At 36.4% G+C, this 13,912-nt stretch overlaps 1 protein-coding gene across 1 annotated transcript in view; it reads right to left on the bottom strand.

Moving 5' to 3' along the window:
- hmgcll1.L (3-hydroxymethyl-3-methylglutaryl-CoA lyase-like 1 L homeolog) overlaps positions 1-11,526 on the bottom strand; it is a 33,876-nt gene extending 22,350 nt beyond the window's left edge. Inside the window, exons 1-4 of the mRNA XM_018262311.2 lie at positions 11,451-11,526; positions 8,119-8,238; positions 5,697-5,774; positions 3,320-3,427 (exon numbers count right to left, since the gene is read on the bottom strand). Coding sequence (XP_018117800.1) covers positions 3,320-3,427; positions 5,697-5,774; positions 8,119-8,214 — 282 coding nt within the window. The 5' untranslated portion in view covers positions 8,215-8,238; positions 11,451-11,526. The remainder of the gene's footprint in view (positions 1-3,319; positions 3,428-5,696; positions 5,775-8,118; positions 8,239-11,450) is intronic.
- Positions 11,527-13,912: the final 2,386 nt, after the last annotated feature.

Below are 13,912 nucleotides of genomic sequence, written 5' to 3'. Positions count from 1 at the left end.
AGGCACTAAAATTAGCTTTTGCAAAATTCATGGTTTTTGTTGCCCCAGTATATTTTTGTTTTTTGCACCAGACATTAAAAGATATAACATTATGGTCACTATTACCCAGGGGTTCAATGACTTGCACATTTGCTATAAGTTCTGGGTCATTTGAGATCACTAAATCAAGAATAGCATTTTTTCTGGTAGGCTCCTCAACAACCTGTGCTAAAAAATTGTCGTGCAATAAGTTTATAAACTTGTTCCCATTAACTGATCTAGCAGTACCGTTGCTCCAGTCAATATCTGGGTAATTAAAATCCCCCATTATCATTACTTTACCTAAACTAGCAGCCTTTTCTATTTGCATTAGGAGCTTTGTCTTTTCCTCCTCACTTACATTAGGGGGTCTATAGCATACTCCTACAATTAATTTGCTGGATTCTTTACAATTGGTGAAGAACTCCACCCATACGACTTCTGGCCCCTCATTTTCTAACATAACCTCCTCCTTTATATGTGCTTTTAAATCCTGCCTAACATACAGACATACCCATCCTCCTTTTCTATTGCCTCTGTCCCTCCGAAACAAAGTATAGCCACTGATATTTACTGCCCAGTCATGCAACTCATTCAGCCATGTTTCAGCCACACCAATCACATCATATTTTCCTTCCATCACCAGCAGCTCCAGCTCTCCCATTTTACCAGTCAGACTTCTTGCATTTGTAAACATACATTTAATACTGGCACCATATTGAACATATGACTATTTCAAGGTGCAGTTCTCCTTAAAATTAATTTTTTGCATGTGTTTTCTTTCTTTAATTAATTAGGAGACAGCCAGAATAGAAAGATAAGTAATACCAAGAAATAATAACAATTGTAGACTCACAAAGCAATTGTTATTTGGCTACTGGGGTCAGTGACCACCAACAACCAGGTGATCGTTCTTATTGCAAACTGGGACATAAGAGGAAGGCAAATAATTTGAAAGCCATAGAAGTGAAGAGCAGATTAAAAAATTGCTATAACATACTAAGGGACGTATTTTTTAACATTGGAGACAATCATCACCAGTATTGTTGCCCATAGCAACCAATCAGCAATTAGATTTGAACAGTCACCTACAATTTAGAAAACAAAAGCAAAGATCTGATTAGTTGCTATGGGCAACATCGCCAATGATATTTGTCTCCAATCTTAAAAAATATGCTCCCTAAAGTGAACAATTATTTATTACAATTATTATTCTTCTTCTAATTATTATTATCATGTATGTCACTGACAAAGGCTGTCGTACTTTACTTCATAATTTCCGACCCAAAATATAGAGCCCAAAATAAAATATTGCCTAATAAAATAAACATAACTGCATGAAACCAATATATTTTTTAATAATTTTATAGTTATTTAAAGCAATAAAATGTGGTGCATTCAGGGAAGCAAATAAGTAAATCTTGTGTGTGTATCTAAGGGGGTTATTTACTCCAAATGCAAAAATCACGAAAAATTTATTAAACCCCAAAGATGGAAAAGTCAGAGTCTGAAAATCCAGCATCTCAGACCTGTCGAGGTTGCATATAAGTCAATGAGTTTCATGCAATACCCCGACGTTTTTGGGTGAAAATTCTGAAAAAATCATAAAAATCGGATGGAAAAAACAGAAAAAAACGTGAAAGTCAGATTTTTTCCAGCAAAGCAAATTTTTCGGGGGAAAAAAACTTAAAGTAATCGTAGTTAAGCAGAGGCACTGTTGCATAAATACCTCATCAAGGCATTCTAAACTGACACACTAAAAACAGTTTGCCTATCAGGTATTACAGAAATCTATGTTCATGGGTACAATTAGTATAAATCATTTCCCATCTTGATTACTGCAACCTACTCATCGCATGCATTCCAACAAGTTGCCTTTCACAACTTCAATCTGTTCTAAATGCTAGCCTCTCCCTACATTTCATTTCTGGTCTTAAAATATACTCCTTCACACAACTTTCGCTCTGCTTCTGAACGTCGCCTCTTTTCTCCTATCACTTCAGCCCATTCTTCTCTGGGGGCTAGGGCTTCTGCTTTTCTCTGGAACTCTCTGCCTTAAGCTGTCAGACTCTCTCCTTCCTTTTAAACTTTCAAACGCTCCTTAAAGACCCATCTGTTTAGGGAAGCTCGTTCAATGTATCTTAATTAATCAGTCATATTATAAATGCTTCTAAAATCCCTTTGTCTTAATGATACCCTAACCTTTAAGTTTGTAAACTCTTGCGAGCAGGGCCCTCTAATCCTATGTATACCCTTGTTTGTTTGTTATTAATTGTTTGTTTCCTGTTCTTTATCTAATGTAAAGCACTGCATAACTTGTTGGTTCTATATAAGTGAATGATGCTGCTGCTGCTGCTGATGATGATGATGATTATGAGTAAGCAGATAACCAATAACACGTAGAAATGTTCTACTTGTGTCACTGCATCAAGTTGCAAACCTACTTTTAATTTAATTCTTTATCATTTGACTATTTCTTAATTGCCATTGATATTTCTGTGTACACGCACCACAATGGTTGGATTTTAACCAAGGACAGTGTTGTCCTTACATTTGATTTATCATAAAAAGACTTAAAAAACAACAACAACAAATGGCATAGCTCAATATTAAAACATGAGACATAAAAAATGTAGGAAATGCACTCACAGACCCAGATCCGGAAATTTAATTTGATAATGCTTTAATAAGGTTGTACAATTAGACAAAAGCCTTGAAATGCCTGTTTATAGTTTTTGGCATAGACTGAAAACAAATGACTTTTTTTTTTTGTTCTAATTGCACTGTTTGGAGGCCTTTTATCTTACCAGTCACTAACAGCTTTTTTGGCAAACCATCACATTTTTTTGTTATTTATTGCTGAATTATTAGGTTGTATTAGACTTTTGTGATGAAATATAAGTTATTTTATTTGGCCCCTTAGAGTTCTAGCATTTGCATCCAGCATTATATTAAATGAGCCCTCCGGTATAAGAAGCAGGAAGAGTGGTGGGAGGGAAATATGCCATTAAAATACATCACCAATTTTATACAAATTATTTGTTTTGGATAAAACTATATATTTTGCTAAATTCCTCCATGATAAATGTAAAATGCTTATGCTACATTAATGCATACTCCATTATTCATCTCACCACCCTCAACAATTAATTCTGGTTTGCTGCAGTGGGGTTGTCTCTATTGCAGTGCATAGAGGATGCCCAGGTTATTATTCAATAGGCAGGGTGGGGGGCACTTGAAAATGTAAAATGAACTGAATTGATATTTGAATGATAATGAATGAAATAAAAAAGACATATACCTGAGGAACCCATTTTGAAGAAACAAAGCTGGTAACTTCTATAGCAGGTAATCCTGTATCAGAAAGCTGATCAATGAATTCAATTTTCACATCTGTAGGCACAAACTCCTGTAGAAGGATTAGCAAATCAGAGTTCTGTCTTTAAATCTTATCTCCTATTGCTCAACCAAACTTTACTCAGCTGTTGCTGGACTACAGTTCGTAGAAAAATATAACATATTATTTGCAGTCCAGATAACAAAGAGCCCAGCAGCACAGATTTAATATAGCTATTGCGAACCCGGAAACTGTTTAGCGCCCACTTCCAACAGTGGAAGACCATTTGCGAATTTTATAGTTTTCGCCAATGCGCAGTAAATGTAATAAAACTTCTTACTGAAAAAGTTGTTGTTTGCTCCAAAAGATTACGACACCTTCAAGCACTTCTTAATTAAAATTTGCAATGCAATAACAGTTTAAGGAACAATATTACATTATGAAATGTGGATTTTTATTTTTATTGGTGCGAATTGTTTTTCTTTTTGCCACTTTAATTACATTTCCCCCAAAGGGACAGACAAACAGACACTAAATTGCATCATAGTTAGCAAAAGCAATTATCCAGCTGGATGCCATGGGTACAGTATTTGCACTAGTGAAACACCTAGGGGCCGATTCACTAACTTCGAGTGAAGAATTCGAAGTAAAAAAACTTCGAATTTCGAAGTGTTTTTTGGGCTACTTCGACCATCAAATGGGCTACTACGACTACGACTTTGAATCGAACTATTCGAACTAAAAATCGTTCGACCATTCAACCATTCGATAGTCGAAGTACTGTCTCTTTAAGAAAAAACTTCGACCCCCTAGTTTGCCATCTAAAAGCTACCGAACTCAATGTTAGCCTATGGGGAAGGTCCTCATAGGCTTGGCTAACTTTTTTTGATCGAAGGATATTCCTTCGATCGTTGGATTAAAATCCTTTGAATCATTCGATTCGAAGGATTTTATCGTTCGATTGAAGGAATAATCCTTCGATCGTTCGATTGCACTATTTGCGCTAAAATCCTTTGACTTCAATATTCGAAGTCGAAGGATTTTAATTTCCAGTCGAATATCGAGGGTTAATTAACCCTCGATATTCGACCCTTTGTGAATCGGCCCCCTACTGTATTTTGGAAAATGTTGTCACAAAGACAGGTATATCATGTAGTATGTGCACCAATGTATTTTGAAAGCAGCCACAATCTGGAAGCAATTCCTCTCCTCCTACCAGTATTTGCAAGTCACTCCTTTAAAGGAACAGTAACACAAAACATTTAAAGTGTTTTAAAGTAGTGAGGATATTGTGTAATGTTGCCCTGCACTGGTAAAACTGATCTGTTGCTGTGTAGCAATGGCGAGAATTTAAAAAAGGCTATATGGCACACGTTAAATAGTGGATAACAGATAACACCAATATGTTCTACATAGCTTATCTCCTATCTGTTGTGTACCCTGAGGCTTTTCTCCTTTGAATGGCTGCCCTCATGCTACACAGCAGCTTATTTATATAAACAATAAAAGTGTTTCTGAAGCAAACACAGATGTTTTTCCAGTGGAGGGCAATACTGCATTATATTTTTATTACTTTAAGACACTGTAATTATTTGATGCTACTGTTCCTATATCACAGAAACATAAAACCCGCAAGAGGAGTCTGCATAAGTTAGAATTCATATACAAAGTATACAAAGTAAGGGTTTGTAGCCTGTCTCCCCTGAGTAAATACTACCAATCTCATATCAGATAGCATTTACTTTCATGCTATTTGAATTCAATGATCTGATTTATTCCTCTGGATTGAAAGATTTGGAACAAATTTACTGACAGGCAATCCTCTACTAAGTAATGGTGGTTTTAGTAACACTACTTTTCCTAGATTAGAAATTTAGTGACAAAGCTCGTGTGTATATTGGATACCAGATATAGAGTGAGGCATCCTTATAGTGGAGGAGGAAGGCAGGCAGATCACCCAAGCTATGATATATAACTTGGACACAGGGGATTCTTGAAATCAACCTTATCCCTCTGCATTTAGTTGGCACGATACAAGCCTAGATTTGCCATATAGAACAACTAAAACCTAGTAGTTACAAGCTGCCCTAACCCCACAGAATTTGGTTTGTTTGAAAAGGGTGGAAACATGCAAATGTTTGTCCTCCCACCTTTAAAGGGATCACTTCATGCTTTCATGAAAACGTTTAGGTTGAAATACTGACAAAGGCAGCTAAACATTCCCAGGGTGTGCTTAAGACTAATGAATAAAGATTTAAAACATTGTGATTTACTCATACCAAAAAGTGTACATTGTCATTGTTTCTACTGTTAAGAAAATATGTAACAAAAAAAAAAAAACCTTTTCATTCTGTAAACCATCTCTTGGCCCAACTTCTACTATTTTGACATGTGGAGGAAGTCCTATTGGAGGTGATTCCTAAAGGAGAAAAACCATTAAAATCCAAGGGAATAAATTCAAGGCAGAAGGTGAAATGTATGACTATCTAGATTTTTCTTAATTTCCTTACTCTTAAAAGTGGAAGTGACAAAAAAAGGGTTTCATATACATTTACAGTATATACAAAGTACATTGACAGTCTAAGCCAGCTTGCAAAAATGTGGGTATTTTATGCATTATTATTTATTTATTTATTTATTTATTTCCATTTACTCTATAGTTGTCTAAATTGGCAGTGACCATTATATATTAACCTCCAAAGACACATCGGTTTTAGATTAACGATCTGTCCACCAAATACAAAATCATTTATTAATCATTATTGAACATTTGTCATATAGCTGTCTAAGCCTTTGGTTTATCCAAACTATTTTATAGATTGTGAACAACCTGTATTGATTTTAATATCCTGAATAATTTAAGGTCATCATCAAAAACAACAGTAATACCTTCAATGTCAACTTCAAGGTTATTAATGTAAAGTCTTAAATAGGAATGAACCAAACTGTCAATTACATTATATAATAGAATAATATATTAATCATAGAATAATAATCAGACTTCTATAGACCCTCCTCAAATGATTCAGTCAAATGACGGACATCTTACATTTGTATTGTACATTTTTGTCTTGAGATTTCTATATGTGTTAAATTTTTTGAGTAATAATATTGTTCTATTAATGTATTGTTCTACTGTACAGTGCTGCATAAGGGCACAAGTAATGCTATATAAATAAAAATATACATACAAAATATTAATACAATAAATGCAGAATACCATGTTTTTGAGTATTGAATATATTAGAATTCTCCTTAGCCAATCCATAACACACTGCATCCCCATAGGAAATTTGAATTATGGCCTGTATATCTTTCATGCAGCTACAGGGCTCCAATTAATTTGACAGGTTGCATTGATCTAGACCAACATTGATCAAAAGCTTGTAATAAATCATGACTAAACTAACTAAAGGAAGGACTTGTGATAGATACAATATTGTAGAAACAATTCATATGACTACCATAAAGCATTAACTTAATACGTAGGAAATGTGCCCATTTGGGAAATACTTTAACAAGACACAACACACTGAGATTTATAAAACCAAGGTGCATTTGTGGGTAATGAAGACTGATATTATGCAGTTGCATTGCATCATTCTGGGCAAAACAGTAAAGGCTTACTAACATTACGGTATGCAGAGGGGGGCAGGATACCATACTAAATTTACTGACCTCAGGACACTCTGTTCTTGGCGATATTTGAGCACATGTGTATATATATATATATATATGTCAAATAATTAATTAGTTGAGTACTTGTGTCCTGCATATATTTACCCTAAGATGCATTTTATAACTGATTGCTTTGCTAGTATTTGCAAAACAGGTATGGGACCTGTTATCCAGAATGCTTGGGACCTGGAGGTTTCCTGGTAATGGAGCTTTCTGTTATTTGTACCTTAGGTCTACTAGAAAATCATTTAATCATTAAATAAAACCAACAGGCTGGTTTTGCTGACAATAAGGATTAATTATATCTTAGTTTGAATCAATTACAAGGTACTGTTTTATTATTACAGAGAAAAAGGAAATCATTTTGAAATATTTGAATTATTTGAATAAAATGGAGTCTATGGGAGACGGGCTTTGAAAAATTCGAAAGCATTCTGGATAATGGCTTTCTGAATTATAGATCCCATACCTGTAATATGATAACGTAACAGCAATACTAGCGGCAAAGGCTTAATACAAATACTGTAAGTCAGGGCAGCTGCTTTTAATAATATCCTTTTAATTATTTAATGAAATCTGAGGATTTATGAAGCTTTTTCCATGTGTGTTTCAGTGAAGTCACTAACCTATAGCTCTGATTGGTTAATTCAGTGAACTTTCCATATGCATATATATGAAACGAATGTCATGTATGACAAGCAGGTTAACAAACACTGGAGGATTCTGAATTCCTGAGAGTATTAGGGTCACTGCAATTGGAAAATGTTATATACTATAATCAATTATTTAGATGAAAAATTACTGTCAACAAGTGAGCACCAAGCATAGAGTCCTATAACATATATTATTCAGAATAAATGATATGCAAGGTACTTGAAGCATTTTATTGGTCATAGCAAATAACAGCAAAGAAGCATTTTATTACATTAAACGTACCAAACAGCAGTGTCATCCCTCTGTCAGCATACCACATACCAGCCACTCCCTCCTGATGCATTTTGCTCAATTAGGCATTTTTCCAGAAGAGGTGATGAAGCCATACAGCATGTGTATCCAACCAAGCCAAAATAAAGATTATACTTTACCTGCTCCTGGAGGGTAGTCTCTGCATTCCAAAACTGGTCTTTAAGGAGATGCTGGTAGCTGATGCATTGCTTAACTGCATAAGGAACATTACCCATTGGGTGTGCAGAATGCAGTAATCACTAGGTTTAAAAAACATTAGTAAAATATTAAAGGAACAAGGAATATTTTTTAAAAAAAAATAGCTTTGTATTGAAGTCAAACAAGCAAACAAACAATAACATTGACATGTCAATATAGAATACTATAGTTCTATGGAAAAATATAATTCAATTGTATGAATGTATGAATACATACAGTATAGCTCAGTCCAATATGGACATCAGTAATAGTAACTGTCTCTATACACAGATATGAGCTCATATAAATTCACATGTTACTAGTCTTCTATACTTACATCAGCGGTGTAACAACACTGGGCCTTGCCCCCCCTCCCCCACAAAAAAAAAGCTTTGAAGGGGCCCAGCATAGACTGCAACTTCCCTGGCTCTCCCCACCCGCTAAAGTGCACGTGCCCCTGCACAGAAGGCAATTTTACAGCTCTCCCCTCCATGCTTGCTCTAGTGCACGGGTGTACAAATTTAAGCCAGTGGCTTTAAAGAAAGCTGACCCCATAGTCCAGGCCCCCTTTTTCTCCTGGGGTCAGCTTCCTCCGAAGTTACACCACTGATTTACATCCTTCTGAATACCCCATTTAATTCCCATCCTGACAAAGATTGTCCCCTCGCCTGCTCTATCCTGCCCCTATCTGTCATGTTCCTGACTGGTCACAATTGCTAGTCCTTGCCAGAAACAGGAGGCACATCAGCAGCAACTTTCTGCATGTTTATTCAGCAAGGAACACATAACATAACACACCAAAAATCAGGATGTAGCCCTGCTGTACAAGAGCTAGAGTGAGAGAGAGAGAGAGACATATCAGAATAGTCACTGGAGAGAAACTGCTGCAGGTGCAGCACAGCACCCTCTATATTACTCCAGTGGTAAAGTCACAGACAAATAAACTACAGGGCTAGACATACTGTCAGTTTCCCAGCTGCCCCCAGTCATGTGACTTGTGCTCTAATAAACTTCAGTCACTCTTTACTGATGTACTGCAAGTTGGAGTGATATCACCCCTCTCCCCTCAGCAGCCAAACAACAGAACAATGGGAAGGTAACCAGAAAACAGCTACCTAACACAAAATAAAATATTGAAAAAATTAAGCGTTAGCTTGAGGGAGTTGAAAACTCAGCATAGTAAAATATTATATTGGAAGATTTTAGATCTTCACTTTGTATGTCCAATTGGGGTTAGAGACTGTAGGCAAGAGCAGTTGGAGGAAAGTATTAAACTACTGACAAGCAAAAGGATACCTAAGAAATATTGAGACATTGCATGGCTATCAATGCAGGGAAAGCTTTTTGTAAGACGTAATATGAAATATCTAAGTAATGCAGGCAGAGAGTGTCCATGGAGGTGTAGCATGGAGGAATCACAGAAACATTTTTTGTTGAACTATAGAGTATCTTGTACTTTAAGAGCAAAAGTGGCAAACCCTCTCCTTTTAGACTTGATTAAAAATCTAAGATACTCAGAATTTGCTTACTGAATAATAAGAAGTCATAGAGCTGGTAATAAAGATAAAACTATTCTGCACACCATTGTTTCCATCGTGGTATTACTTATGGCACATGAGATGTAGGATGATACGGGCCAATTGAATACATCAATTGAAATTACAACTGAGATGATTTGTAGAGAAATCGCCTTTATTAAAACCAAAGAAAGGCAATACTTTGAACAATGTAAAAAAATGTGGAGAAATCTGTAAATGTTAACAGTTTACAGTTTGGATGCTATTGATTATACCTTTGTTTGACGTACATATATTTTTGTAAATCAGATTAATTTTAAATACAATTCCCTAACACAAGATAACAGCTGCCTGGTAGATCTAAGAACAACACTCAATAGTAAAATCCAGGTCCCGCTGCTGCACAGTTACATTGAATTGGAGAAACAACAGCCTGCCAGAAAGCAGTTCAATCCTTTCCAAGTGTTGGCTATTTCTGAAAGCACATGACCAGGCAAAATGACCTGAGATGGCTGCCTACACACCAATATTACAACTTGAAAAAAATACACTTGGTGGTTCAGGAATGAATTATTTGCAGTGTAAACAGTGTAATTTAGAAATAAAAACTACATCATAAAAATCATGACAGAATCCCTTTAAAGATTCACCACTCATCTAATCCCAGAAGCAACTTCATTACACAACATCATGGAAAATGTTAGCCCAGTAGCCAGAAGATCATGGAAATGCAACTGTCGCTATTATTTGTTAAGCTTGAGCTATGCAGGGAGATTAGTATCTGACAATTATAGCATTAGGGAGAACAGGTTTACGAAAATATATGGTGTGTGCCATTGAGCATATCATGCACATTGTTGAAGGCCACACCTACTGTAAACAATTCCAACAAAGGCTTAATTTTCAGATCAAGGTCACTTTTGAAAGCTTTCTAAAATCTGGGACTTTATTTGCATTGCAACAGCAAACTATAAGGACACAGGGATAAAGAAAGGATCAATTGGGACAATCCTTGAGAAACCAGCTACAGGTATGGGACCTGTTATCCAGAATGCTTGGGATGTGAGATTTTCTGGATAATGTATTTTTCCATAATTTGGATCTACATACCTTAAGTCTATTAGAAAATCATATAAGCATTAAATAACCCAATAGGCTGGTTTTGCTTTCAATAAGGATTATTATATCTTAGTTTGGATCCAGTACAAGATACTGTTTTATTATTACAGAGAAAAAGGAAATCATATTTAAAATATTTGGATATAATGGAGTCTATGGGAGACGGCCTTTCCGTAAATCGGAGCTTTCTTGATTATGGGTTTCTGGATAACGGATCCCATACCTGTATTATGGAAGCCCAAAGCACATTTTACCTCATAGCAAAACATGAAACCATCTACATCTAGCAAAACCACCTACATCTAGCTATTGCAAAACTCCCTGTGGGATATTAATATCTGTGTGTCCTTTTAAATGATGGGATTTCTGCCTCTCTGTAGACCTTGGCCAGATTGACAGAAATGTCACCATCTGTGGCTGCTAAATGTATTTTATCCATTGGCGTGCTACAGCAGTTTTAGTAAGAAATGGTATTTCAGTTTGAAATGATTTTGCTTTTGCCACCTAATTAATTTCTATTTCCCAGCATAGTCATTTATATCTAAAAAATCCACTAATCTCTGTGTTGTAATTACAATGAAAAACTGAATGCTACAGCGTCTGTAAAAAAAAGAACTGTGTTTTGTTTTCCTTCTTACCCATAAAAATGCACAGAGCTGAGTAAGATGTGTCCTGCCGGTGTGTCTGCATTCAGCTTGTTCATCACTGTGCGGTGCATCTATAATAGAGCCTACTAGGCATGCTCAGCAGACAGTGTAATCACATCTGCATTAAATGGGCCAAGCCAGAGAGATATTTAAAAGGGCAACACAAAGATTGTCTTGCTGGATCCCATAACCAATAACATTCCTTTACAGTTTTATAAAAACATTATTATTAAAGAGTAAAAGGAAGCTTACCCTTATTATTTATTACATTTTATGTGTCAGGCATTTAATACAAATAAAATAAAAGTACAGACAGATTTTTTTTTATTTTTGTGAAATATTTATATTTTTGTTCTGCCGATATCGGACTTTAAACTGTTGTCTGGTTGCTAGAAAGTTGTATTGTACAGCCCTGCAGCATATGTTGGTGCTATATAAATATGTGTTCATAATAATAGGGGTTGACTAGACTAGCAGTTTTGAAACCAGCATTGATGATGAATGGTAGAGTGCAATAGTATAAAATCAGCAATAAGAGCTAAAATTAGCATTAAATGAAAGCATTACAGTCAATATTTTTCGCTTATCGGGATCAATGACCGCAGACAACAGATAAGCTTTTTCAGCTGAATGCTAATTGGATGGTTAATCATTGAGTAAAGCTCTTTAACAAAATGAGTATGGGAAATGTATTTCAATGGTTCAGGAAACCCATTTACAGAAAGAAAAAACTCCCAAGTTAAAAACAAGTTCCATGATATGGTATATATGTCAGGGATTTCATAAGAACATTCGTATCAAGAAGCACTTATAGATCAAAAGGGTAATTTATGATGACCCCAGACAGAAGTGCAAGAGGGGTCTGGCTACACTGTGCATCTTGCAGCACATAAAAAATTGCCATAGAACAGGAGGTAAGTACAGCAGTATATAGCCTTTGTACTTCGCTGCACCCTAACTTGAGCATCTGATTGACATGCAAGTTGGGAAATGGTTAAGGGGTTGGGGGGTGGTCGTCTACGCACCCAGCTCCTCTTGAATGCAGCATTGACAAAGGCAGCTTGAATACAAGACTGCTGCCAAGACTAGGAGGCAGGTTCACTAAACGGCGAATTGTCAGCAGCGAACGCTTTGCAAACTTCGCCAGGTGAAAATTCGTTATCACTTCGCTAATTCACAAAAATGCAAAGTTGCGTCCTGGGTGCCAAATGCTGGCGACTTTTCGCTAGCATCACTTTGGCAGTGCAAAGTGAAATTACGATTTTGCAGTCAATCCCGCTGAAAAAAAGGACAAGTCGCCAGCGTTTTTACAACTTTAATGCATTTCTGGCAGACAGGATATGATGTCACTGACATAAGATTGAGGAAGATCTAGCTTCATTTTATCAGTTCGCCTGGTCTGAGGTGGTGAAGTAAACTGGCGAAATGTTCAGTAAAATTCAAACTTTAGTGAATTTACATAGTAGCGACCGTTCACCACAGAGAAAAGTAGCCTGGCGATATAGTGTGCGAACGAACACTAGTGACGGTCTTGTTCACTAGCAAATTGTCCTCTACACCTGTTAGTGAATTGGTGATGTCCCTGCGGATTGAATTTCTAGAGAATTGGCACTAGCGACGGCCACTTCACCCTTTAGTGAACCTGCCCCTAGGAATGTTGCAGTACGTTGCTTCATACAGAACTGCCAAACACAGGCAGTACTATATGCGTGGAGGCCTGTGAGAATGTGGCTAGAATGAAAGCTAGGGTGTAAGAAATGGCAGATTGCACCCTTTCTTTGCACTTTGCACCCTGCCTTCCACTTTTATTATACTGATTCAAAAAGAGTAGAACTTAGCTGTCGCTAAAACAACAATAGCCAATTTACATTAACCAAAAACTGAACAAATTACAACTTACCCTCACATGTAATCAAAGATTCAAATATTGCCCAGGCACAGTACCCCATGGCAACCAATAAGAATTTTGCTTATAAACAGTAAAGTCTACCTGTTGATTGGTTGCTTTTGGGGATTAGACCTGTAGTAAAAGTTTGCATAATTACACTAAGAAAGGTGGAAAAAAAATATTCATCACAGCATGCTGAAGAGGCCCATAGGCATGAGCTTTTTGTAAAAAGAACATGTGGAAGGGCAGAAAAAAAGAAGGAGAGGCTACAAAATGGGAAAGTGGGAAAAAAAACTGTGAAACAAGGAAGGGTGTTAATATGGCAGAGGCCACAGAGGTGCCATGGAACAAGGACAAGGGCAAGGTGAAGCTAAGTAGTATGGCAGGGATAATCCAGATTGATACAAACCTTACACTGACTTTGCATTATGATCAATAAAACATGTTTTATTTAGAGTCGATGTGGATATACAGTAGATTGCAAGTTAAAGTCAGGCTAACTTCAGAACCAAGAAGCTGGCATTATAAGCAATAATGTTTCAAAAATGATTAATCTGGCAAGCTC

This window comes from Xenopus laevis, chromosome 5L, assembly GCF_017654675.1.
Source record: "Xenopus laevis strain J_2021 chromosome 5L, Xenopus_laevis_v10.1, whole genome shotgun sequence".
NCBI classification, from domain to species: domain Eukaryota; kingdom Metazoa; phylum Chordata; class Amphibia; order Anura; family Pipidae; genus Xenopus; species Xenopus laevis.
Note: the sequence above shows the minus strand (reverse complement) of the source record. Positions and strands in the feature narration are given on the sequence as shown.